The sequence below is a fragment of the Cucurbita pepo genome, chromosome 3 (assembly GCF_057944985.1).
Source record: "Cucurbita pepo subsp. pepo isolate OVF chromosome 3, ASM5794498v1, whole genome shotgun sequence".
Lineage (NCBI taxonomy): Eukaryota > Viridiplantae > Streptophyta > Magnoliopsida > Cucurbitales > Cucurbitaceae > Cucurbita > Cucurbita pepo.
In genome coordinates this window covers 17490688-17517683 of record NC_141800.1, presented here as the reverse complement: position 1 = coordinate 17517683, position 26996 = coordinate 17490688, and the positions used below count along the sequence as shown (strand labels likewise).

Below are 26996 nucleotides of genomic sequence, written 5' to 3'. Positions count from 1 at the left end.
TTGAAAAATATATGAATTTGAGTTGGGTTTTAAAGTATTATTTTGATTGAAAGAGTAAAAATAACTAGAACTAGTTTAAAGTCTTAAAGTCTTTAGGTAAATTAGGATTTTGATCGATCCTTACTTGAGCCAAGCTTGGGTGGAAGATTTTAATCAAATGTTGGAGATTGATTATAAAACTCTGATATTACTTATTAGGATAAATTATAAAATCACATTTTTTTTAGGTTTAAAATCATTTTTTGAAACATTTATTTTAATAATTAAAACTTAACATATTGTTTGACTATACACTTTTGGAAACGATTTTCATACCATAAAAATTTATTTTGAATGACTAAATTTTGAATGTGTTAAATTTAACCAATTTTAAACTAATCCATGTTCTTAAACACGTAGTGGATATATATATTCATGCTTCCATGAAACTATGTTGCTTTACTTTCTATTAATTGTTTGATTATTTTTCTTAAAAAAGAAACAGAAAAGATGACTATAAATTTAAGGGTGAAGGGTTAAAATGTCATTAAAAAAAGTTATTAAATATATTTTCTCTTGAATTTTATTTTCTATCATTGGGAAAGAAAATTGAGAGTAAAAAACAATTACAGGTTTCGCTCGTTGCATCACACCCAATTCCGAACCAACTACTCACTATTTATGCCCTTTTAGGATGACATCTACGGCACACTGGACAAATCTTCCGATGCTCTGTATCAAAAATCTCTCGAAAGAGAAGAAGAAGATGTTGCTGACGTGGTCCATCTGACTCATCTCACAACTCCTGAATCCATCTTTCACCTACGTCTAGGATCTGCCGCGCTGGCATCCAGACCTCTCACATCCACGTGGTATCTGTGCTTGCTGTCCCCAATCACAAAGCTGCTGACGTGGACGTATGGCCGTACATTTGTGGTTGGAAGCAACCAATTTGAAAAGCTCAAGATGCAAACATGGGTCATCCCCAAGTTTAACGTTCAGGTGACAAATTCCTAGCCATTCGTTTTGTTTTCAACAAAATTAAAGATTTTGAGTATATAAGTGAGGAGAATTAGCTTTCAAAACTCTTGGACTAAAGTGAAACTAAAGTAAAATATTGAAGAGAAGTTGAAAATGTTATACCATTAAAAAAAATATTGGAGGTTTTTTGGGTGCTAAACAATGAAATAGTTAAATTCAATGACATGGTCATGTAGAGATTGGTTGTTGAAGATCGTATAGGTAAAGTACTCTAAAGAAGAAGATTAGTCAAGATAAATAGTTTAAACAGATAAATATGATATTTGAGGCAAAACTTAGTCTTAAAAGGAAGATCAGTAGAAGTGCAACTAAAATATCACATTTGGGAGGAGTTGGTAAAGTAGGAGAAGATTATGAGCCTCCAAACAAGGAAAGAATTCAAGAAAAAATTGGAATTGTCATGGATACCATCAAGGACAAGTATCCCCTAATCTAGGCTTTTGCAATGAAGGTAGGGTATTAAGATTTCAATTTCTAAAGAGTAATTATCTATCCTCTCTACACAAATTGGTTTTTCTTGTACTATCTACAAACCCTGTTTTTTTTTTTTTTTTTTTTTTTTTTACCAATGTTGTCTATGTAATGAGAATTTAGGGTGCATATTTGGTTAAATTACAAGTTATTTCATTGAACTTCTATAAAACGTGTCTAATAGGTTTTCAATCTTTTAATTGGTTGATAGGTTCACATATTCACATTTTTTATACCCAAAGAATCTATTACAAAAAGTTGAATTTCGTGTTCAATAAATCATCAATTTTCAATTTTAACATTAAAAAACGTATTAGATGCAGAACTAAAGATTTAGCAACGAGTTAGAGCTCTTACAACCTTAGCTGCAACGATCAATTTCTCCCCTTCCTCGTCGGTCTACAGGCAAATCCTTTTCTTTGAAAATGTGTAAAGAAGCTGCCAAAAAGTGGCTGAAGTTATATCTAGCTTTAACATTAGCGAAGGGGATGGGGTGGGGCGATGCATGGAATGAGACACTGTTAATAAAAGATGAATGGAAGCAAGGCTTGCCTTTATTATTTAAATGAACGGATACACTCTCAATATGAAAAATTTAGAGACAGAGACCTCTTTTGTAAGATGCACACGACAAAACTTAGTAATAAAGTACGATAACAATAATAAGAATATGGTTAACTCCTTTGTATAGAATAGAACCTAAACATCCAACTCTGATGCAGCCAGCATAATCAATACCTACCAATAGCATAAGGAAAGAAATTAGAAACATGGAGTTGAATGAAGCTAGCCAAATGTTAACATTGGGAAAACTTGAAATGATGAAAAAGTTGATAGTTTGTGACAAACCATTTCCACTATGGGTTATTAGACAAACTCGTTGATAAACTAATATAATAGTTTGTGACAAAAGATGAACTCATCTGCGAGGTTTGTGATTACAGTGTTACCTCAAAGGAGATATCAACGAAGAGCTACCGGGCAGTTCATCTTCAGTGAACCTGCAACAAGGCAAACCACAGCAGCATCAGTACCAGTAATGAGGAATGGTAGGCCAGAATGTAGCAAAAGCGAAAACTACATGTGTGGATCAATTTGGCTGTCACGTATGTATAGTTTAGAAATCAAAACAAACTTTCCAACCATGTCTTTGTATTTAAATGTCATGAAATTAACAGCCACATTACGACAATTAACTTCCACTGATCTCTAATGAATCGCATGTATGGTTTCTGTTCACTAGCCACAAGGTCAAAAGGCAATTACAAGGCAACAATCTAATATGTTTAGTTCAAATTCCCAGACATGACATCTAAATACCAGGCACGTCAAGATATTGGAAATTCAAATTCCCTAAAAAATAAACGGACCCTAAGAGTGAGTTTAGTTCTTCCTCATGGTTAAGATTTTGAAAAGGCCAAATTCCTACATTTTCCTACAATCCAAACTTGATGGGCTTTCTCATCCGCATAACTAAGGCTGGGTTCCAAATTTTCTATTAAGAAACTGCAAGACGTGTTAAAGAAAATAAAAATTAAAGCATATCAACAAAACTTACCTGTTTACTTTTTGGAGCAAAAATGGCTTTAACAGATTCAAAAACCTCCTTAACAGGCCTAGTAGCGTCAATCTAAGAAGAGTAGAACATGATTCAAGATCTAAAATTAAAAAGATAATTAAAAATAAAAGATGCCAGAAAGTATTGAAGTCTGGAGAGAGAGAATCAACACCTTCCGAACTTTCCCTTTGGATTCATAGTAACGAATCACAGGAATACTAGACTCCAAGAAAACCTTGAATCGCTTCCTAATTGTTTCGATGTTGTCGTCCACTCTACCCTGAATTATTATATCCATAAAGGCAATTCATAGCGTGAAATTAAATTTTCGAAGAACAAAGAGAAATTTATCCCTTCAAACCTCATTCCTACTCAACAGGCGCCTCTCCATCTCCTCCTCAAGACAATCAAAGAACAGGACAACAGATGGTTCAATGCCTGTCTGCAAAACATCAATCATACAGTTGAATCAAGCACTGCCTTGGATTGTACAACCTCAAAAATCAATTGTACAGAATGGATATTGATTTTTAAGAAAACAATGGCCAGAGAAAAGAGAGAAATGGCTTACAACAGCTTCAAATGCAGCACGATTTTCTTCGTTACGAGGGAATCCATCAATAAGAAATTTGTCATTACCACTTTTCTCCATTGCTCGTTGAAGAAGCTTTATGGTGACCTCGGAAGGAACAATCTTCCCTTCTTTAATCATGTTTTGAATCATCGTGCTAAGAAAAGAAAATGGTAGGATCAGCAGATACTACATATTTGTAAATGGTCAAGTTGCGACAATGTAAAAAGTTGTAGAAAGGAAAGAAGTAGTGAGATTTAGAAGATATTAAATGAAAGGGGAGTATTCATACCCATTCTCTGAACCAGATTTGATCTCTGCTCGGAGAAGATCCCCAGCACTAAGATGAGTGTACCCGAAGTGTTCAATGATATTTGAACATTGAGTACCCTTGCCACTACCTGGCCCACCTGGTAATTATAAAATCCAACTACAGCTTAGTACCAGACGAAATTTAGCATAAAAAGAAATGTCGGTTCATCTCATAAGGAATCTAGAAAAGAAGAGAGCCTATGAATTTATTTGATCTTTGAAAAGTATACTCACCTAAAACAAAGACAACTGTGGGCTTCTTATTAACTAAGCTTCCTTTAGTGTCCTGTAATTGCATTTTAACCATGTACCAAGACTTCAGGATCAAATAGTTCATTCAAGAAGGAAGCAAAGACAAACATCCCCAACAAAACTAGTGTCCAGGAAAATCCTACGATGGAGATTCTCTGATCGTTCAATTGACATCACTTTCCTCAATATATGAAGTAAAAACGTGGTCAAACCTTACCTTAATTGGAGCAACATCAGCGACAGTCCCCATGACACTGATTTAAAAATGAACTGACTATCTACACAAAAGCCAGATAAAAATATGTCAAAACCAGGTTTGAACACTCAAGCAAGGAGTAGAGATAGGTAAGATAAAGAACGTAATGTGATTTTCATGCTATGAAAGTTAACGATAAGTCGAAGAACACTAGGCTGAATGTATAAAATGTTAATCTACTTATTCTCTAAATCCTCTAACACAGGGAAACTGAAATCTTCCAAACATTAATATGAACATCAGCTTTGATCGAATATCTGCAGATCCAAATTGCCTGAAAGTGGTCATCCATTTAGGATACAGAAATAACGGCATGTACAACTTCAAAACATTCATAACGCTAATAGCACTGTCAATGAAGATACAGGCAAAAAGGAAAAAGAAAAACATCGGCATCCTTTAGAGAACAAATAAGCCAAAGAAAATGCAAGCCAAGAAATAAAGACTTCGCAGTTCATTTACAATTCTCTGTTCTTTGCCTACCAGAAAAAATGGCGGTAAAATTTTTCAAAGCCAGATCTAAGCGAGTAAACTCCAAACGAACTAGTTTCAGAATAAAAAACACAAGAAAACACTCAGGAACTCAAATTTCTCTATTCACCACACGATTTCAAAAGGCCAAAGGAAAAATACGTCTGGATCCAAGCGGAATCGACAAAACGAAGGAAATCAACAACGTTCAAGCGAAAACACGACGGCAATGCAGAGATCAAACAAGAAGTAGTGCAATCGAGTAAGTTCCGAGATAAAAGAGAGGAGATCAAAGAATCTTACAGTTGAAAACGGAGCGCGCCAAGGAGAGAGAAAGAGATCTGAAGAAGAGGAGGGAAAACGCGGCATTAAACGAAGAGATAGTGAATGCTTAAATAGGTAGGGGATTGACCGTGAGAATGAGCACGTTAAATGGTGTTTACGGCCGGTATAGGGGTACTTATGTAATTTCACTTTTATTTTTTATTTTTAAATTTTTGTGTGTAATTTTAGAGGTCACGTAATTACAACGGCTACGGTGGTCTTCTTTAATTTTCTCCGTTGGTTCTTCTTTGAGTAAATTCTAAGGGCGTTTGGATCCAAATTAAATATAATTCGACTGTTATGTGGAAATTAATTATTTTAAATGTCATCTCAAACCCTAAATTACCATTTTTAACTTATTTTAAATTAAATTAAATTTACCAAATTTATACATTATTTCACCATATTTTGTTATATTTACGTGAAAATCATTATCGAATCTCTAGTCTGACGATTCTTCGGTCTCGAGCTTACTGAAATCAAAATTTTCTTTTCTTTCAGATGAACTCAGTAAAGAGCCCTCTTATGTTCAAGAATAAGCAATGATAAATAATAATTGACAACTCTAAATGAAAATCCCACAGCGTATGGCTTACAAGTCTACGACGACTTTAAATTACGCGAACGCTGTCCATGTCGTTTCCTCGATGGAGAATAATACCACGAGGGGACGAGGCAGGTAATGATAGTTTTGGGTTCCTGACTTGAACATCGTGACATGATTACTGGTGTTTCGAGTCTTCCAAATTTGAAAGTCTGATTTCGCTATCAAAGTGCTGATTTTCGGATGCTATGAGGTCAGAAGTACCGATGGAAGTTGTGTTTCCGTGGTCACCTTTTGTTTTGATTCGAGTCATTTGAGAAACCAGCATTTCATGTACTCTTTCTTTCAACTGCAAAGATGGCATGTAATAAGGAAAATTTGTATCGAAACTAGAATCATAGTTGTAAGAATACTCATGTGAATCAATTCGTGTAGACTGCGGTATTTTAGAACACGATAATAACTGTAATAAAAACTCGGGTTAGATAAGAACTGCAAGTAAACAAGAGGAAAAGTGTAACGACCCAGATCCACAGCTAGCAGATATTGTTTTCTTTGGGCTTTCCCTTTCGGGCTTTCCCTCAAGGCTTTAAAACACGTATTGTCAAACGATGTGTCAGAGCCAAAACGCGTTTTAAAGCCTTGAGGGCAAGCCCGAAAGGGAAAGCCCAAAGAGGACAATATCTGCTAGCGGTGGATCTGGGTGGTTACAAAAAGGTTTGCAACAATTACCTCGATGAGTCCTACGTCGCTCTTGACCGATACCAGCAAGGCTCCATCAGGTCCCAATCGCCTGTACCGTTCTAGTTCAATATCGTCATGATCATAGCTTTCAGTGCTGAAGATTACAGGAGACTCTTTCAGAAGATCACATTTGGAGACGACATTGAGCCACAGATGGTTGCCATATCTTTCCTTCATTTCTTTGTAGATGGCCAACTGTACAATATAGAATGCAGATTAGGGTGGAAAAGACCGACATATTTGACCAGTTCTGATCGGTTACTGTCGTCCGTTTGGTTGGATTTCTTCTCGGAGATGTAATTCATGTCAAATTCGTGAATAACATTAGCATTTACACATTAGTTTAACCATCAAATTTCACTATCAACCCGAACCTGACTCAATTAGTTAAGATATATATCTTCGTCAAAGAGATCAAATATTTGAATTCTCAGACTCCCACGTGTCGTTGAACCAAAAAACCCCCATAAAATTGCAATGATAATGTTCTATTAGAGGTATTATATTGCAATTGAAAATGATGATAGGCCGGTGATACCTGATCGGAAGGTGAAGTGCCACATTCTCCAGAGAGATCATGTACAAATAGCACTGCCGTTGGAAGATGCGACAAAACAGCAAGTGTCAACTTCTCCAAATTGTTTCTGTCATCTGCAGTTCCAGAGGAAAGTTATGTACCAAATAGACATTTATAATACTGTCAGGTAAATTTCTTTTCTTGAGATGTCGAGGAAAGATCAGCACTATGTCAAAAGTCTCAAGAAATACTAGAAATACAGACATAATGTTGATAGTATAAATATGAACACTAACCATTTATATGGATAATTTCAGGTGTTAAATTTAATTTTTCAATTCATACAGTTTTCCATGACTTTTCCTAAAAAAATCCAACACCGACACGATATTGATATCATTTTCATAAATTTGGAGTACCCTATTTCGGACGTTATAGACATTTGACTCATTTAATGGGACATAGAAGAGATGACACGGGACGGGCACTTCAATTCATAGCTTGGATTAGAAAGAACTGAAATTATAATTCTCTGAATGAAGATAGCCAAAGCATTAAGTGCAATTACCATCAGATCTTTTCAGAAGGCCAGGAGTATCTGTTACCTGCAATCAGATTGCAGAAAAGAATAAATTGAATTGAGAGGGGAAAAAGGGAGAATTAAATCCACGTATTCAAGGGTAAATTATCACCTGAAAATGCTGGTAGTTTAGGACTATATGACCCATCAGTATTCCTCGTGTAGTGAATGGGTAATTACAGATCTAATGGAAAACAATATTAGCAAGAAAATCCATCAGGACTGTCATTCTCTCCAGCAGTCTTTGTAGATCGCATCAGGTTTAGAAATGATTTTTAACTAGTTAAAATCAATTTTTCAACATGTTTTTAATCATTCAAGATCAATTTTGGTGGTAAGAAAATTGTGTTTAAAACTGTAACATCAAACATTAAATTGATTTTGAATGATTAAAGGCGTGTTTTAGAATGTTTTTAAACATGACAAAAGTGATCTTAACCATAATAGTAAATATGTACACACCTCAGGCTTCCCAGTAGAGAGGATTCGAACCAAAGACGACTTCCCAACATTTGGGGCTCCAACAAGACAAAGGGTTGGTTTATCCAAGTCTACAACTGGCATTGCCCGTAAAGTCTGACAATTTGTACATATCCAACATCATTGTAAATAAATGTAGGTTCCATGTGTTAAGTAGCTGACAGATTTAGATGACCTTAAGCAAGAAAACGTGCTCGTTGGCTCCAAAAAGCATATTAAAAGATCCAAGATGTCGTTACATGAAAAAGGGTAATGTCAAAGTGATATTGATTAGAAGGAAAGATGCTAAGAAACTACACCTTCAGGCATTTAAATCAGAGTTTCAATACAATGATAATTACAAGGGGGAACGGTACGGAATTGCCCCATAAATACGATATTCAATTAATCATAGCAGAATTTAAAAGATAAAAATAAATAATACCTTTGCAATCTGTAACAGATCATCAACAGCTTTCGCTTGATGAATATAGACTTCTTCTACTTTCTTCATACCCTGCATTTGAAATAACATCATGGGTAATGATTTCACATATTTGAACAGAATGCCACCTCATTAAGGAGAGAACTAACCACACTAAGGCTTTCCTCTGCATCCCGCTTTGATGTGGACTGTAAAAAGAACATTGAAGTACAGTCCCGATTAAAATTACGTTAACTAAATAAAATTTTCTTTTCGTTGTTGTGCGTGTATGTGGTGGGTAGTCACTAGAAAACTAATCGAGGTAAGTCAAAAGACAGATTTTTAAGCTACATTTTGATTCGCCAACTCGAAATTTTACTCTCTTAACAAAAGAAAAAAAAAAAAAAAAAAGTTTTACCACATTCTTTTAAGTCACATAGCCAAAATGAAAGTAGACCTTAAAGTTCCCAAGAGTATGAGTGCTTCTTTAACACATTTCTATGTTAAGAAGTGATGAAATTTATATCTGATCCTTACAATTTAACAGAGGAAAACAGAGAAGGAACCAATAACTATCAATTGATAAGACTACAAAATTAAAAAAAAATCCTAACCTTCGCACAGAGAGAAGCATGCTCCTTCCCTACAGATACCACTTTCTTCCTTAGATTATCAACCTTTCTCAAGACCTGTTAAATGAAGAAACATTACTGACTGATGATCCTTCACAAGAATGTTTGCCATGGAAGTATTATGTCATAGAATCGCATGTAAATCTCAAAAGATTAGGGTTTAACGTTTAAGTAATTTCAAGAACTCATTAACATGGCACAAAATAACAATTTTTTTCACACAAGCAATCAAGAAACATATTAAAATGTGATTTCCAAAATAGATTTCCAGTCTTACAAAACTTAAAACTATTGTGCCAAGACTTTCATATGCAAATTCTAAAGAGGCCTTATAATGAGTGAAGTCCATAATAACACATTTATGCCGCAAAAAGTGGATAGATAGTATTGCTTCATAATATACCTCTTCATACTTTCCATCTCCAAGTGTCAACTCAATGAGAGAACATTCATAAGGGTGAAGATATTCTTTCTTTGGAAACTCTTCTAGGTACGTTCTTAAGGGAACTGCCAACTCCTAACAAAGGAAACAAGATGTCGCGATAAGCTTTACAATATTTCATTTACAATTACAGTGCACTAGAGTAATTCTTTTATATCGTATATAAAAGTGGATTGATATTTGGGATAAGAACAAACTTTCATCAGTGTATCGAGCTGCTTAGCACCCCTATTTCGCTCCCTCTTTGCAATATTGGCTATTCCTGAAGATGGATACAAGAAAATCAACATAAGCAGAAAGTGATTCAAGTCCGCTTTCATCCAAATCAGATCACAAGACCAGCCAAGCAAACACTGAAACAGAACTGCATGCTACTAAAAGTACCCTTTGTAGGGCTAACCCTCTTGGCCTTCTTTAGTGCAGACTGGAAAATATCAATAGATGGCATCACCATGGGCAGCTTCTGAAATGCACCCACGCTCTCAAGATTCTTTGATGGTTTATCTTTTTCCTGGAACCAGGACATGAGACAGTAGCTATATTCTGTCAATTACGGTCGAGTAAAATACCACGGCAGAAGAGCTAAACGTGAAGTAACGTAAAAACTATCCAATATGGATCGCGAAAGAGATAGTATGGCATGCAAATAGGTCAAAGCATGTGAAACAAATGAGAAGTTGAGCATTCTAATGAACAAAATCAATTTCAGTTTAAGGTCAAACCTTCAAAATAATGTAAAAAATCTTGTTTCCTAGAAGTGAAGTGAAACTCGATTGAACTCAAGTTTTTCCATTTCCGTTTATAACAGGTAACATATTTCATTTGCATCAAATTAAGATGTATGACGGCACAACCTCCGAATTAAAGTAAAAGAAAACAGAACCAAATACCTTCACTTCATTTTCATCTTTTGTTTCAGTTTTCGGTATATAACTTCCATTGACAACGTTATATGTTTCAGTTTGAATCGACCTGTGGAAGCATTGATTTGGATAAATCCTAGAACTCCTAATCACATGCATACCTGCTTAAGAAGAACACAAATAGAAACTATCAGAAATCAGCAACAAAAAAGAAGTGCGAAGAGATTCTAAAGAAAGCAACTACCGTTAAAATGAGTAGGAGAAGATAATGAAATGAAATCAATACAGCGAATACATCAGAAGAATGGAAATAAAAAGTACTAAACTCACTAGCATTCTAATTTTCAAAAGAAGACAATGATATTTTCTATCTTGCTACTTGTTCCTAATCAACAAGCCGCAAAATTGACTTCAAAATGAAGTAAGAAAACAGATTTCGAACAAAAGCCAAAGTATCATTCAAGAAACTAAGAAATGGCGGCGATTGAGCAAAGCCACGTCTATCAGCTTCAATTTCAACCATACGAAAGCAGTGAAAGAGATACAAAAGTTAATCATCCTCCTGAGCAAACTAATCAAGTACGGGAGAGCAAGAAAAAGGACCAGAACCATAGGAAACATTGAAGCTTCGGATGATAAGGCGTTTAGTCGGAGGGCTCTGCCAGAGCTGGAAGACGGTGCTGCAAGTGCCATTCATTCCGTCGAAGCTTCTCCGGTCAGGTCCGTAGCTCCATGAGAGGGGATTCAGAGCTTACTAAGGCTATATCCTATTCCCGGTTATGAAAGTGCGAAGTTCGAACTCGTTACTGTAGTCGATATTCTTTTTCTATTTTATAAAAATTAGGTCAAAATTGTGAATATTTCGACTTTTAATTAAAGAAAAATAAATATATATATATATATTAAAAAAAATCACCGGTACAAATTTTCGATTATGTGTAGAATGGATAATATAATAATTTTAAAAAACATAAATAGCTAAAATAATGGGTTAAATAGAACACTTAATAATTTGAGAAATAAAAAAAAAATAAAAACTTGGATTAATTCAAAATATATTTTTGAAGAAACACTTAAAAATATATCTCATTTTAAAAGATTAGTAGAATATCTTCCTAATTCCCAATAAGAAAAAAAAATATTTATAACTGATATAATCACTTTTAAATATAAATTTAGTATAATACAGATTTATTTAAATACTATTATTAGACATAAATGTTCTTATTGAAAATATGTTGTTTAAAATTAAAAACAATCCAAGATAATTTTGTGATAATCTTGTTAAAGTTTACATTTAATTTTTAATTAAATTAATCAAATTTTGTAATACTCTTGTTAATGAATAAATTTTTCAAAGTTTACATTTAATTTTTAATTAAATTTATTTGATAGACCAGTGAAAATTCAACCAAACGTTAAACAATTATTTGATAGACCAGTGAAAATTCAACCAAACGTTAAACAATTATCTAAATTGAAGTATAATTAGATTGTCTAGTAACTTAGAACCAAAAGAAATATTTGTAAGCATATATATTTGTATATATATATATATGACAAATACACATAATATATAAAATATTAATTATACCAACTCCAACAAAAAAAAATATTTGCTGAAATGTGAATATAAACAAATTTGATCTTTATGACTGACTTACATTAGAATTTAGAAGTATGAGAAGTTTCAATTTCGAATGGCAAACTTAAACGTGTTACAATATAGATAGTTACATAAAATAAAACAACTATTTTGTTCTAATAAAGGTAGATTAATCTTGATTGTAAACAAGTGTCGGGTATTCTGGACTCCACATGTTGTTTTTCACGAACTCCAAAATTTGTTCCTGAAAATTAAAATCATGAAAATAAGATTAGATATTATTGACTTATAATATACATTATATTATAAAAATCATACAGTCAAACAAGTCATTAGACACAAATCTTTATTGGATACAACAACAGATATTGATCCATGGTTCAATCATCCACTCCATAATTATTGAACTAAAAAAGAAAGACCATTACACCTCATTTTGTTATTTAATAATCTTTCTAATCAATTTGTCGAGAGAGCCTATGTCATAATCAGTTGAGGTTCAGAACCTCTAATCTAATTGTCGGGAGAGCATATGTCATAATCAATTGAGCTAAGTTTAGGTTGAGTTTTTTAACAACCGCTTTAACTTCATGGAAGAATACAAAAAAAAAAAAAAAAAAAAAAAAAAAAAAAAAAAAAAAAAAAAAAAACGTTTTTAGTATTTTTAAGAGATCAAAAGTATAAGCATGCATGGAGCATCTATGATTACTGTTCTTTTGCTATAAATAGGATTGAGAAAGTTTGAGAATATAATCTACCTTGCTAAATTTTCGGAGTTCTCGAGCATCGACACCACGGTATCCTTCGACAAGATCCTCTTCTATGGCTTCCATAATAACAGCTGCTGCAATTTCCTTGGTAATATCACGGATGCTACAAACAAAAACAAGCTCATGAAGCTTCTCACTTTCTCATCTCAATCAAAGAGAAGTATTTAAACATCAAATTAAGATGATGACTTACCTAGAAATTGATGGATAAATAATGCCTTCGTGGACTTCATCTTCAGTCATATATGCAGCAAGGCTGTTGTCACAAATGGAATGACAAAGAATCATTATTGTAAGAAGCTGTTCTGTTAATAATTGAATGAGAAAGTTCAGATTATATCTTGTAGTTGCCATTTGTCATACATTGTAAGATTGCATTATTTTGTTTGCTCTAAAATTTGCATAAACAAAATGTGATCTACAAAAACTTGAAAGAACAGAAGCCTTACCACTCAGCAGCAGCCTGCAGCATGCCATCAGATACAATAGGAGCGCCAGATAGAAGCGTACCGAGCCCAATACTACACAAACATGCATCCACACATATCATAAACCAAACCTAGAGTATCATAAAATATTCTCTTTATCGCCATTATAATGTGCAATTTGGCAAACTAACCCTGGGAAAAGATACATGTTGTTTCCTTGGTTGCAGTGGCCAATATGACCATTCCCTGGAGAATATTATAATTATATTAGAGTAATTTCTAAAAGAACGTAAACAAAAGAACATGTTGAGGATTGTTGGGAGAGAGTCCCACGTTGGCCAACTAAGAGGAAGATCATGGGTTCATAAGTAAGAAATACTATCTCCATTGGTACGAAGTCTTTTGGATAAACCATAATCAAAGTCATGAGAAGCTTATGCACAAAGTGGACAATATCTTACCATTGTGGATGTCCGTAGTTTCTAACCTAACATTTAATATATTTGAACTCATAAAAATAGACAAAAAGACAAGTCGTGTTATAGTTACTATTAAAATTGTTATTGTTAGCCTTATGAAGATAATATAACTGACTAAAGTCTCTATCTTGATTTGTTTTCGCTTATTAAGAAAGAAATTTCACCCAGAAGTAACATTTTTGCAAAAATAATTTCTCAAATTATGGATGCATAATGAAAACAGATAGGGATTAATAAAACGGATGTTGTTTGAAACAGGATGTTCAAGCTAAGTAGACGTTTAAAAGTGCCTCCCAATCTCGCTAGTTTCAAGAACATAATTTCATGCTGAATGCATCCAAAAATTTCCTGTATTCAAACTTTTACTCATTCTTCCAACAACTTTTACAAAACAGATCCGAGAATGATATTCTTGCGCTTAATTTTTTTAGAAACATACCTTTTGTTTTAGAAGCTTAAAACAGAAGAGAAAAGTATTAAAGCATATGACAAATATTTTACATACCAAAATCAACATCCTTGAATGGGCTTCCACTCGCAAATATGACGTTTTCACCCAAGATTGAGAATGCTTGTTCAGGAGTGCACTCGGCTACATGAAAAAAATTCTAAGAATTAGCAAGCCGCTGAAGGGCGAGATTTGTGACCTATGCATAGGTAGAGAAATCCATAAGATTATTCAACTGTACCATTTGTTGTAGGATTAGACATGGCAAAAATAGCCGGTCTTGTAGCTGTTGATCCTTTAAGAGCCTCTAATACCTAAACACAAGTTGTATAAGAAGAGTAAATTTCACAAAGTTTCACATTTGGGTGATTGGTAACATTTATTTCTTAAATCCTAAACTATGCACAAAATAACCAATTCAGTTACATTTTATTTCATTTAGATTTGTCCTATTCTACATCATCTTTTTTACTTATTTTGTTCACTATCTTATGTTTCTATTTTCAGCAGCATCTTTTTAAGTCCCATGGAGGCTCCACAGAATATGACCCATGTTTGCATAAAACAAAAGGTAAAAGATATGGAAATGGAAATCTTCCATTTCTCTTTTCCCCTCTTTCTCCATCCATTGCAGGTAGTACTTATAGTGCTCGAATCGCTAGAATTCTAATAAATTTTCGGGCACAAATATCTGAAAAAACAGTCGGTTCGTAATCACTTGAAAAGAAAATACTAAGGAGACAAGTGCTTAATACCTCCTTTGTGAACAATCCACCAACGGCAGACAATCCCAGAAGCACATCAGGCTTCACTTGTTGCACCTAATATTAACATTTTCAAGGAAATGACAGAAAATAAAAATATGTCCGATAAAGTGACAATAGAATTAAGATACTGTAATTAAATAAAAATAGAAAACTCACACTGAAATAAACTAACACGAGAATGATAGATAATTTCAATGCACTAATGTTCAACTTGTTAAAAATGCATGTATACATTCACTAACCAAATACACCCTAATTCTCAACCTAGAGAATTGAACCTCTTACTACCAAGCACCCTTACAGGGTCACTCATTGAACAGTTCATTAACCTAACAATGAAATTATGATGCCTCAAAAGATGGATTTTTCCGGCCATAATTATTTAAGCTCTCCACTCAAATTCCACCTTTCTAAACAACTTTCAGTTTCTAAATGTCAACGTCAAAACAAAGATAGTAGTGGAGATAAATAGTAAGACATAATTATTTTATGCAAAAGTAGCTATGAGCCTATAAGTAGGGAGAGTACAGACCACTTCCACTAGACTTGCACCTTCCCTCAATCCTTGACGATTAATTTCCTTGACCTTTCTTGCAAATGGACTTGCATCTTGATCAATATTTTCTCGTTCCTCTGTGATCAAACCCTGACAACGACCAAAAAAAAAGGAAAAACAATTAACAAAGATATGAAAAGTTTGATCCCACATCACCCAGGTGTTATTGACATACCATGTACTCTTCTACCCGTTGAAGGATAGCAACATGATAAACTTCAGATTTAAAGGAAACTTTCAATTTTTCATTCTTCCAAAAAAATCGTTAAGTGGCATGGTTATAATTCTAAAAGACCAAAACATAGTAGTCTTGTACTATATTTACTGTTAGCTTTTAAGTGTAAAAACTTTTAGCTCAAGAATTTTAAATACAAAGAATGCCTAGCGGTTGATCACCTGGGCATCTACCACCCAAAATTGGCTTCGAGCAGCCTCGAATGCTGATTCATTGTTTCCCAACATCCTTGCCATGGTTTTCCTTGCCGCGTTTAAAACCCCAATTCCTGCACTGCATCATTAAAAGAAATAAGCCAAAACTTGCCAGATGAAGGAACGGGAAGACCTAGGATGTAGAAGATCATAACATGAGTGATTCAGCGGATTTGGATTCCTATATATTCACTCATGTGGTGAGTTTTAACGTCTACTAAAAACATGTGTACTAGTGTCAATTGTTAATAAATGGAACAATCGGCAGAAATCAAGTTAGAACGGAAGAGCAAGATTATAGGGCTGGAAGTATTGTATGCATAACAATTTAGCTAATGAATAAAGCTAAAAACCATTTTTTGTACGTTCCGCTAAAAGAAACAAGGCTTGGGGCACTATGAACACTATCATCATACAAAATTCTAAATTTAATCTTATAATGTCAGATAACACCAATAGGAATGCAACTACCTTCCAGCACCAGCAACAACAATCTTTTGCTTTGGAAAATCAATCATCGGTCTTCCTTGTGCTCTCACAGCACCTAAAAGTCCGGCAATAGCAACTCCTGCCGTTCCCTAGAAACAATTTGATATTGAATAGTTAGTGTTGGATAATCACGGTCCTTAATGTTGAGCGATAAACATAGCTTTAAGAATTAATATGCCCCTTGCTAACTAATGTTACGCCCTTAGGATCTAAACAAATATGTATATATCATCTTTATATAAACCAGCAAGTGTGTTTTATATGAGCCACCATAAACTTTTTTTAGAAAGAACGCATACATTGAAAACATACTAATCTAAATAGCTAAGTCCAAGAAATCAAAAATAATAAATAAATATTTAAAAAAAAAAAAAATCTGTTTTCTATAAAAAGAAATAGCTAAAAGTTTAAGAAAGGAAAATGTCAAATAAACCTAGACAAGTTAGCATATCAGTATAGAACAAGAATCAATGTAAACATGGCAGACTACTGGGAAAAGGGAAAAACTAAGTAGAAGAAGAAAGGAGAGAATGGTCAACCTGAACATCATCATTAAACATTCTGTACGTATTTCTGTATCGTTGCAATAACTTAAATGCCCATTTGCTCTGGAAATCTTCAAACTGTTGAACAATTGAGTATTTATTGCATAACTTAAAAATGTAATATAAAATAATAAAAGAAGAAAATTCAATTATTTGACCAGAGTAGCAGTTGAAGTACTTGAACAATAACATGAGGCCAGCGAGTAAACACAGCCTCCATGAATTCATCAATAATGGCCAAATATTCATCACCATCCAATCGGTTTTGTTGCAATCCCAAATCTACGGAAAAGAATAAATTCAATATGCTATACCAAAAAAAATCAAAATCTAGAGCATGAAAGCTTCATCTCGATATAGCTTTAAAATTGTAATTGGCAGTTTTAAAGATGTGGAATAGTCATTAAAATTTGAAAACTAAACCAAGCTAGAGAATATCGATCAATTTATGGATGTTTTGAATATGTTGATCCATCTGAAAACAATATAACAATTTTTACAAGTTATAACAATATAACAATTTGGTAGCCAAACTCATTTGAATGAATAACGTCCCTATTTTCATAAAACTTCGGAAAACGATCTCATTGCAGAATTAAGCGTCAAGTGAGCTTCATGCGAACAATTTTCCTATAGCATTTTGTGCATACTCTTAATCTCAATTCAAACATGAGGCATGGACGGGTATCAAACCAAACCAAGTAAAAAAGAGATTTTATATATACTATAAATGGTTTGCTACCAAATTGTGGATTTTGTTTTTTATTATTAGTATTAAAAAAATCAAATCTTTGTTAAGACACTTTTCTGAGAGAGAGAGAGAGAGAGAGAGTGAGTGAGTGAGTGAGGGGGAGAATTCAGCACAATATCCAACTAATAGCATGGAAGCACTTACATAAGGGGTCCTTCAGAAGCTTTTCATTGTTGGTTCCAACATCAATCATGACTGGAAGCACCTATTGTGATTTAAATAAGCATTACTAATTTAAGAAAGTATTCATAAACTAGAATTAAAAAAACAACTTATTGATCAGATTTAATCTTCAAAGCAATTAAAATCTTAAGGAAAAGTGAATCCACCACAACAAAAGCACAAATTAAAGATGTAAACACATGAAGACCTCAAAAAAATTTAGTGTTTGATAATCGTATAAATGCACATCTTTTTTTTTTTTTTTTTTTTCCAATGCTTTGTCAATGAGGCATGTGATGTGAATTTGTAAGGATTCCATCTCTGAGGGTTCCTTCAGCCATGCATGAGAGATAGATAGATGGAGCATAAAAGAGAGTGGAATAGCATCCGAGGGGATGCCATATCAACTATAATTACACTCTTCATGCAATCTTGGATGGCCTTGTTTAACTCCAGCTTTTGAACATGAATATAAAGGTTTTCAAACCAATTAATAAATTCCGAAACATAACCAGCTACATGGTAATCATGCTAGGGAACTAAACACATAAAAGATCTAGAAGCAAGAACCTACCCTCTGAGGATTTATCCCGGCAGCAGCAACATATAAATCCAGCTTCCCAATTGCAATCCCAATCCCGTGAACTCCAAGATCTCCAAGACCTAATATTCTACTTCCGTCGGTAACAACAATCATATCAACCTGCAAAAAAGTTATTGGATTTTCAATTTACTTTATATGCAGAGTTACAGTTCCTAAAAGTGGAAACTATTTGGCTTCTGAACAATTTGAATTGGTTCAATAAATTGACTGTTATGAGCATCGAAGATACATGAAGAAAACCTGATCAGCAGGCCAATTATAAACCATAGACATCATTTCTCCTCGATCTTCTGCACTGAAATACATTCCCCTTGGCCTTCTAAACAAGCCACTATAATTCTGACAAACGAGACCTACAGTTGGTGTATATACTATAGGTGCATACTCCTCAATGTGAGCAATCAAAACCTATCAAAGACGCATTTAATTAGATGACTTGTGATATGGCATATAAATCATATGAAAAATAACAGCATTTATCAAATCCTTTATTACAGTATAAGCAAAAATACAAGTACACTGAAAGGAAACCACGTGAAAATTTGTTATTTCAAGTTTTCAAGATTAATTTAAATGTGATGGATGAACAGCTTTAAAATTGAAGCACTTCTAATAAATTGTGAAATTGCATTTTGTCGAAGTAGAAAATGGGAGATGTCATCAAACACATTTAGCAGACAATGTCATCAATGTTTTAAAATTTTGCAGCAAATTCAATTCTTCCTTAAAAAAACAGTAATAAATAAATCAATAAGCACGGTCCAAGAGATCTCTTCTTAAAGCAAACATAAGAAAACAGAATAACCTAATGAAAATTTATTTTATTCCATTCGAAGAAATGTCCTTCCCCTTCAGTGGTCATGAATACCCAGTATTCGTAAGCATAGATCTATAAAGCAAACAGTACCCAGTATAGATCATAAATTCATAGCAAGTCAGTAAAAACTCCTTACAATTTTGTACACTAATAGATGAACTATCTAAACTCACTTTATAGTACATCGTCTCATTTCTATCATGCAATCTATTCAGAATGCGCCATTTGGCCAAAGCATTTGGATCTGAAGGCCCATCTCTTGCTTGCACTTCAAGCCTCTTCAGGTCAACCACTGTAAATTATCTAGAGTTATGTCATGTAGAATGAAGCTACATAAATTTTGTTTCTTTAATTATAAAAGAAGTCGTGACAAGAGGTACAAGGAAACTTTTGTTGATCTCACAAGCTCAAATACAATATCAATTTTAACGAAAAAGATGAAAAGTTGAAGCTGCATATTATCTAGAAGATAAATTTAAGAGTGTAAACAGCAAGAAATTCAATGAAATGTAAATTGAGATACAACCTATAAACTCAGAGAACAACTAATAATATATTACTGAAGGAATGTTGCTCAAATATTATTGGAATGAATTCAGAGCTGCTATATTGAAAGTGCACCAGTGATGACAAGAAGGATAATCTTGCTCAATAATAAAGAGAGATTTTGCTAAAAATCATTCCAAATTTTCTTTCTGTCATGCTTGCACACTCTCTTAAGACATGTAACGATGTTGAAACCATATCAAGTAACCGGCATCAATGTACAAAGTTGTTTCTAAAATTCCAAGATGAAAAAAAAAAAAACCAAGATTTTAAGGTAATGCTGAGAAATATATAATAAATGGTCTTTGATTCACAATGGCTCCATGAGAAATTAAAATCTTAATAACTTACTAAATCGTTCAATTTGCTGCTCTGAAGACATTACATTTGGTGGAAGAAGTCCTCGAAGATCAAGCCGGTCACGTTCTGTCATTGTAAAGGCAGTTCCCTACTATGATGATAACAAAGAAAGGAGGTCCATAAATGATGCTTTTTACCAAAGAAAAATAAGAATCCAAACATTAAGAAAACTAGCTCCAAATACATTACATTCAATTTTCGAAGTCCATAGTAGTTTTGAACTTCATTTAAGGATGAAAGTATATACGAGGAGAATTCGAAAAGAAAAAGGTGTTCTTCAAAGTAAAACATTTCTATTCTTTCCATGATATGAAGAAGTCATGAAACGTAACAGTAATAGAAGTTGGTATTTGGCTATCTTCATTTCATATCAATATGTACAACATTTCTATTCTTACCATTTTTTCATAGGAAAAATCATAAAATACAATTAATATATGTTAGGATCGATACCAGTTGTTAGGATCGCACAACAATGCACACGCTCGATCTAGATGAACACAAAGAGAAGGATAGAGAGGAGTTGCAAGGAGAACTCTGGCTAAAAGGATTTTTTATTGATGACTTCAGGCATGTACAACAAGAGAGTACAGAGAATAGAAAAGTACATTTAAGAGCTTTACTGGACGGGATATATATATGGTTCAGTCTACTAAATATAGCTTTACCAGATTTAACCATCTACTATATATAGCTATGTACCATATATAGCTTTACCGGATATAGCCATTGACCAAGCTATAAATACAGGGAGCAGACTCCATAACTCAACAATTCTCCCACTTGGAGACTGATCCTACACCATACCAATTAGGGCTTTGCATAGCTTTAATTTTCCAACATCAACACATTTTGTCAACATGTCTGCTGGATTCTTTGCACCCTCTATCTTCTCCAAACACATATCGCCTTCTTCCACTAACCTGCGAGTGAAATGGTACCGTCTTCTAATGTGTTTTGTTCTTGAATGATAGACTGGGTTTTTCACCAACTGTATGGCACTCTGACTATCTGTATAAAGGATCTTCTTGCACTGCTTCCGGCCTAATTCTTCTAGATAGTCTGTCATCCATATCATCTCCTTTCCAGCTTCAGCTATGGCCACGTACTCAGCTTCAGTAGATGAAAGAGCAACGCATTTCTGAAGCTTAGACATCCAACTCACTGCTGTTCCATCTATAGTGTAGATATACCCAGATGTGCTCTTGCTGGAGTCTACATCTCCACTCAGATCAGCATCCACAAAACCTTGCAGAACTACTTTGTCATTGCCATAACAAAGTGTAGTATTGGATGTACCTCTCAGATATCTTAGAAGCCACTTCACAGCTTCCCAATGTTCCTTCCCTGGATTTGCCATGTACTTGCTAACAACTCCCACTGCATGTGTTATGTTAGGTCTAGTGCAGACCATAGCATACATCAAACTCCCAACTGCAGAAGCGTACGGAACTGATGCCATGTGCTCACGTTCCTCAACTGTCTTGGGAGATTGCCCCTTTGACAATTTAATATGATTTGCCAAGGGGGTAGTCCTGGGTTTAGCGTTATTCATCTTGAATTTGGACAACACCTTCTCAATGTACTGCTCTTGGGATAGATTTAATGTGCCAGCAGATCTATCTCGAGAAATCCTCATCCCAAGGATCTGCTTCGCTGCACCTAAATCTTTCATCTCAAATACTGAAGACAAGCTTGCCTTCAGGTGGTTTATCTCCCTCATACTTGATCCAGCAATTAGTATATCATCCACATACAGGAGTAGAAACACATAAGAATCAGTGTATTTCTTGAGGTAGCAACACTGATCCTTTTCACTTCTGTGGAAACCACTCTTGCTCATGAAGGAGTCAAACTTCTTGTACCATTGTCTCGGTGCTTGTTTCAGTCCATACAAGCTCTTATTGAGCTTACACACCATGTGCTCCTTGCTTGGAGCTGCAAATCCTTCGGGTTGTTGCATATAGATCTCCTCGTCTAGATCTCCATGTAAAAATGCCGTTTTTACATCCATTTGCTCAAGGTGCAAATTCTCCGATGCAACAATACTCAGTAGAATTCGGATAGTAGTTAATTTCACAACTGGAGAAAAGATCTCAGCATAATCAATGCCTTTTCTTTGTGAATATCCTTTAACTACTAACCGAGCCTTAAACCTCCTTCTGCCATCTGGTTCAACCTTGATTTTGAACACCCATTTGTTCAACAGAGCTCTCTTTCCTGTAGGCAACTCAGTCAGCACCCACGTATTATTCCTTTCAAGTGAGCTCATCTCATCATCCATGGCTTGCTCCCACTTAGTTGAATCTTCCACTTGTAGGGCCTCATCAAAGGACTCTGGTTCTCCTTCGTCAGTCAGCAACAGATAGTGTAATGAGGTTGAATATCTGTCTGGTGCTCTGGTAGTTCTGGATGATCTTCTCAACACCTGTTCAGGTGCAACTTGCTCCACGTCTGGTTCTTCAGCAATAGGATCAGCCACGTCTGGTTCTTCAGCAATAGGATCAGGAGTTTCTTGAGCTTCTGTTGTACCATCACTGTGTGAATTTTCTTGCCACTCAAATTCAACTCCCACTTGCTTCGTAGTCTCAGAGTTTATCTTCTCTCTGTCCTTGTACATGACATTTTCATCAAAGGTCACATCACAGTGTCTTAGGATCTTCATATTTTTCTCATCCCAAAACCTATACCCGAACATGTCAGAGCCATAGCCTATGAAGTAGCATTTCACAGCCTTAGCATCAAGCTTATCTCTCTTCTCTGGATCAACATGAACATATGCAGTACAGCCAAAGGTTCTCAAGTGAGAGTACTTGAGTTCTTTTCCTGTCCATACTTCTTCGGGCAATTTGAACTTCAAGGGTACTGACGGCCCTCTATTAATCAAATATGCTGCTGTGTTCACAGCATCAGCCCAGAATGCCTTTGGCAATCCAGAATGAATCCTCATGCTTCTTGCTCGCTCATTCAAGGTTCTGTTCATCCTTTCTGCAATACCATTTTGTCTTGCCTTACCGGGAATTGTTCTTATTAATCTAATTCCCTCAGCTGCACAAAATGTTATAAACTCTGATTTGTTGTACTCTCCTCCATTGTCAGACCTCAGGCATTTGATCTTCAAGCCGGTCTGATTTTCAACTTCAGCTTTCCACTTCTTGAAGGTGGTAAACACATCTGACTTATGTTTCAGAAAGTAAACCCATACCTTCCTGCTGAAGTCATCGATGAAGGTGACGTAGTACCTTGATCCACCAAGTGATGAAACTGGAGATGGTCCCCAGACGTCTGTATGGACCATTTCCAACCGCACTTTCTTCGGTTCTCTGGCAGCCTTTGTGAAACTAACTCGTTTCTGTTTGCCCATAACGCAGCTCTCACAAAGACCCATATCAACAGATTTTAAGCCTTCTAAAGCTCCTTTCGCAGTGAGCATCTTCATTCCTTTGACGCTCATATGTCCAAGTCTATTGTGCCATAGACTTGAATTGGAAGCACTCTCAGCAGCAGCAGTCATGTTTATACACTCTGCAGTAGTGTATAAGGTTCCAGATTTTGTGCCACGCGCAACAACCATGGCGCCCTTCACAATCTTCCAGGAACTCTTTCCAAACTCTGCTGCATAGCTTGTGCTATCCAACTGACCAATAGAGATCAGGTTCTTCTTGAGACCAGGAATGTATCTGACATCTTGTAATGTCCATTGATTTCCTGCTGGAGTTTGTATGGAGACATCTCCCTTTCCTTCAATCTCCAAGGTTTTATTGTCGGCAAGATACACCTTCCCGAAATTTCCTGATTTGAAATTTCGAAACAATTCCTTACTTGGAGACGAATGGAACGATGCACCTGAATCCAAAATCCAGGATTCAGCTGGGCTATCCACACTAAGGATTAAAACGTCCTCAGCATCTTCTGTTGTGTATATAGAATCATCATCATCTTCAGATTTATGATTCTGCTTCTTCTTTAGCTTTGTACAATCTGTCCGAAAGTGTCCTTTTCCCCCACAGCTCCAACACGTTACGTTGGGTTTGTTTGGAGATTTTCCCCGGTTCTTTGATTTTGAACGCCCATGTTTGTTTGAGCTCTTTGATTTGCTTCTTCCCCTTCGATCAACACTGAGAGCATTGCCTGATGAATCTCCAGTTTCCCGTTTGCGAATACTTTCGCTGAGAACTACATCTCGAATTTCATCAAACTTCAGTTTATCAGATCCTCGGGAACTGCTGATTGCGGCAACAACAGTATCCCATGACTCGGGTAAGGATGACATCAAAATCAACGCTTTAATTTCATCTTCGAAATTAATTTCCACCGAACCCAGTTGACTTATGATCATATTGAATTCATTTATATGATCCGCAACACGTCCACCTTCAGACATCTGTAGATTGAACAATCTACGCATCAAATACACCTTGTTCATAGCCGACGGTTTTTCATACATATTTGACAGCGCCTTCATCAGATCTGACGTTGTCTTCTCCTTGATGATGTTAAACGCCACGTTTCTGGATAGCGTCAACCGGATCATCCCTAAGGCTTGTCGATCCTTGAGCTTCCACTGTTCCGTGGTCATGGTATCCGGCTTCACCCCCAACAGAGGTTCGTGAAGATCTTTCTGGTACAGATAATCTTCAATCTGCATCTTCCAGAAACCGAAATCGGATCCATCGAACTTCTCAATTCCAATCTTTGAACTTTCCATCTTCACAGATCGTGGTGAATTTTGCCTTGCTCTGATACCAGTTGTTAGGATCGATACCAGTTGTTAGGATCGCACAACAACGCACACGCTCGATCTAGATGAACACAAAGAGAAGGATAGAGAGAAGTTGCAAGGAGAACTCTGGCTAAAAGGATTTTTTATTGATGACTTCAGGCATGTACAACAAGAGAGTACAGAGAATAGAAAAGTACATTTAAGAGCTTTACTGGACGGGATATATATATGGTTCAGTCTACTAAATATAGCTTTACCAGATTTAACCATCTACTATATATAGCTATGTACCATATATAGCTTTACCGGATATAGCCATTGACCAAGCTATAAATACAGTGAGCATACTCCATAACTCAACAATATACTCACAACCGGGTGCTTGAAGATATCAAAAAAAACAAAAAAACAAAAAAACAAAAACAAAAAAAAATTATGGCGGGTAAGATTGTTACTTGTGGCATCTCTCTTTTTCTCTCCCGCAAAAGCCTAAATATTAAACGATCATTTAAAAGTAAATAAATAAATTCAGGAACGATCGTACAGTACCCTTTAATTTCAGCCAATGACTGGTTCATACTTTCAAGCACCATATAATTAACTAGAACTGTATAATCACTGATCTAATAACCTTGAATCGCAGCTAACTTTGTCGTGCCAACCCAGTACTCAGCAGTCAGTACAGCTTATAAAAGGAAGCTCTACCTTATATAACTAAACTAACTCTTCACAGAATTACCCCAACTGGATCGAGTATCCGATGGCAACATTTGGATGCCAAGAGTCAAGAACCAGAACAATTGTCAATAGTCGCGTAGAGAGTTCGAGAACTCATCAATCAATTTTAGTAGTAGTTGATTCGTTTGTTACACAGTTTCCAAGTGTAATCGTTTTCGCTGCTTAATTACAACAAATAATTGATGATTCCTCTAATCTTGACTTAGAATACAGATTATCTTCGCAGATCACTGGAGTAAGCACAGTCTCCAATTAAAAAAACGATGCCAAGTACCGCATCTCACAAGAATTGTATTAGACCGAAAATACAGACTACAGAATCAAATCCGAAAAGAAAGGAGAGCAAAATCGAAAGAGTAGCGGAAGACTTACTTTGTTAAACCACGGATCGTGAAGAATATCGAGGCTACGTTTATGAATAATGGCAGGACGATGCCCCTCGCTGGTGGTGAAGGATCTCGCCTGAGCCAGCGCCGGAATACTGTTCGACATCTGGTAGTGAAGCTTCAGGCGCTTCATAAGCGAAGCAGAGAGAGAATTCCACTTCGTCATTAGCTGATTTCAATGGCTTCTCCACAAAATCTGGCAAGCTTCCAACGAAGAACAGCTTTCGCAAGTGATATTGGGCAAGACTGAGAGCAGAACAGATTGAGAAGACAGTTGTAAATATCTATAATTAATAAATTTGACGTAGAAAGAATGGAATAGTCAATTTCGGTAGGAACATTTTCCAAAAAATAAATAATCTATTAAACTAATAAATTAATAAATTAATTTCTTACTTTTATTCATAAATTTATTAAATTAATAAATAATCTATTAAACTAATAAATTAATATACTATTCCAGCAGTCGGATTGGGCTTTAAATCCGCAGCCATGTAGTGGGCTGCCCTTGGGCGGAGGCCCACCACAACCACCAGAATAGCACGTGCCAAAAGCGTGATGACCATAGGGGCAAAAATAAAAAATCCCAAACTTTTGTGGTCAGGATTTCAATTCATATATAGTTGGAGACCATTTATTGCAAATACTTAAATCATCTTTACTCAACCAACGCATTCATGATCTCATTATTGCTCCTTTTTCCCATTTATTTAAAAAAAAAACTAAATTATTTATTTCGCAAAATTGCAGATAAATATGGTAATTTTTCTCTTTAATAATTTATTACTCTAAATACCTTTTAAAAATGTTATCTTACGCGTTGAATGGTTGGATGATGAAAGTCTCACGTCGGCTAATTTAGAGAATGATTATGAGTTTATAATCAAAGAATATTATCTCGTTTGAGGCTTTTTGGGAAAGCCCAAGCAAAACTATGAAAGTTTATGCTCAA

The 26996-nt window shown here is 35.2% G+C and overlaps 3 protein-coding genes across 8 annotated transcripts; all 3 read right to left on the bottom strand.

Annotated features, from left to right (window-relative positions):
- Window positions 1-535: 535 nt before the first annotated feature.
- LOC111789642 (UMP-CMP kinase 3) lies at window positions 536-5330 on the bottom strand. Of its 3 annotated transcripts, XR_015420202.1 has the most exons (12): window positions 5215-5330; window positions 4402-4462; window positions 4167-4218; window positions 3913-4030; window positions 3621-3777; window positions 3411-3491; window positions 3222-3329; window positions 3050-3121; window positions 2442-2492; window positions 2191-2229; window positions 1852-1929; window positions 536-992 (listed from the first exon to the last, which is right to left on the bottom strand). XR_015420202.1 is itself a non-coding variant. In XM_023670277.2 (10 exons), the coding sequence occupies exons 2-9, from the start codon at window positions 4432-4434 to the stop codon at window positions 2484-2486; spliced, it is 630 nt and encodes a 209-aa protein (XP_023526045.1). In that variant the 5' UTR covers window positions 4435-4462; window positions 5215-5330; the 3' UTR covers window positions 2017-2229; window positions 2442-2483. The 3 variants fall into 3 exon arrangements, 2 of the variants coding, with proteins under 2 accessions (XP_023526045.1, XP_023526046.1); XM_023670277.2 differs by lacking the exons at window positions 536-992; window positions 1852-1929 and having other exon boundaries at window positions 2017-2229; XM_023670278.2 differs by lacking the exons at window positions 536-992; window positions 1852-1929 and having other exon boundaries at window positions 2017-2229; window positions 4402-4458; window positions 5215-5284.
- A 375-nt stretch (window positions 5331-5705) lies between these two features.
- On the bottom strand, window positions 5706-11250 carry PDE318 (P-loop containing nucleoside triphosphate hydrolases superfamily protein). Of its 3 annotated transcripts, none has more exons than XM_023673267.2 (14): window positions 11044-11250; window positions 10468-10601; window positions 9962-10088; window positions 9775-9839; window positions 9539-9652; window positions 9118-9192; window positions 8674-8712; window positions 8525-8596; window positions 8083-8196; window positions 7733-7804; window positions 7609-7645; window positions 7062-7174; window positions 6512-6718; window positions 5706-6128 (listed from the first exon to the last, which is right to left on the bottom strand). In XM_023673267.2, the coding sequence occupies exons 1-14, from the start codon at window positions 11135-11137 to the stop codon at window positions 5958-5960; spliced, it is 1434 nt and encodes a 477-aa protein (XP_023529035.1). In that variant the 5' UTR covers window positions 11138-11250; the 3' UTR covers window positions 5706-5957. The 3 variants fall into 3 exon arrangements, with proteins under 3 accessions (XP_023529035.1, XP_023529036.1, XP_023529037.1); XM_023673268.2 differs by having other exon boundaries at window positions 10468-10604; window positions 11050-11250; XM_023673269.2 differs by having other exon boundaries at window positions 11050-11250.
- Window positions 11251-12015: 765 nt separating this feature from the next.
- On the bottom strand, window positions 12016-26330 carry LOC111791420 (NAD-dependent malic enzyme 1, mitochondrial). 2 transcript variants are annotated; one of them, XM_023672749.2, is made up of 19 exons: window positions 26031-26330; window positions 20189-20285; window positions 19465-19583; window positions 18715-18882; window positions 18445-18573; window positions 17853-17913; window positions 17136-17239; window positions 16952-17035; window positions 16395-16501; window positions 15891-16002; window positions 15471-15584; window positions 14927-14992; window positions 14413-14485; window positions 14229-14315; window positions 13436-13490; window positions 13266-13337; window positions 13010-13072; window positions 12805-12919; window positions 12016-12290 (listed from the first exon to the last, which is right to left on the bottom strand). In XM_023672749.2, the coding sequence occupies exons 1-19, from the start codon at window positions 26208-26210 to the stop codon at window positions 12216-12218; spliced, it is 1881 nt and encodes a 626-aa protein (XP_023528517.1). In that variant the 5' UTR covers window positions 26211-26330; the 3' UTR covers window positions 12016-12215. The 2 variants fall into 2 exon arrangements, with proteins under 2 accessions (XP_023528517.1, XP_023528518.1); XM_023672750.2 differs by having other exon boundaries at window positions 20189-20288; window positions 26031-26173.
- Between the last annotated feature and the right edge of the window lie 666 nt (window positions 26331-26996).

What these genes read in the sequence shown, in the direction of transcription:
- PDE318 (XM_023673267.2), bottom strand. Translation starts at nt 11,137, where the DNA reads ATGAATGGCACTTGCAGCACCGTCTTCCAGCTCTGGCAGAGCCCTCCG. An exon ending in GCACTTCACCTTCCGATCAG is followed by an intron (nt 6,719 to 7,061) that starts GTATCACCGGCC and finishes TATATTGTACAG; the next exon opens with TTGGCCATCTACAAAGAAAT. An exon ending in GCGACGTAGGACTCATCGAG is followed by an intron (nt 6,129 to 6,511) that starts GTAATTGTTGCA and finishes CCATCTTTGCAG; the next exon opens with TTGAAAGAAAGAGTACATGA.
- LOC111789642 (XM_023670277.2), bottom strand. Translation starts at nt 4,434, where the DNA reads ATGGGGACTGTCGCTGATGTTGCTCCAATTAAG. An exon ending in CTGATGTTGCTCCAATTAAG is followed by an intron (nt 4,219 to 4,401) that starts GTAAGGTTTGAC and finishes ATGCAATTACAG; the next exon opens with GACACTAAAGGAAGCTTAGT. An exon ending in GCCTGTTGAGTAGGAATGAG is followed by an intron (nt 3,330 to 3,410) that starts GTTTGAAGGGAT and finishes ATAATAATTCAG; the next exon opens with GGTAGAGTGGACGACAACAT.
- LOC111791420 (XM_023672749.2), bottom strand. Translation starts at nt 26,210, where the DNA reads ATGACGAAGTGGAATTCTCTCTCTGCTTCGCTTATGAAGCGCCTGAAG. An exon ending in GCTTCTGAAGGACCCCTTAT is followed by an intron (nt 17,240 to 17,852) that starts GTAAGTGCTTCC and finishes TCTTTTCCGTAG; the next exon opens with ATTTGGGATTGCAACAAAAC. An exon ending in ATTCAAGGATGTTGATTTTG is followed by an intron (nt 13,491 to 14,228) that starts GTATGTAAAATA and finishes AATATTCTCCAG; the next exon opens with GGAATGGTCATATTGGCCAC.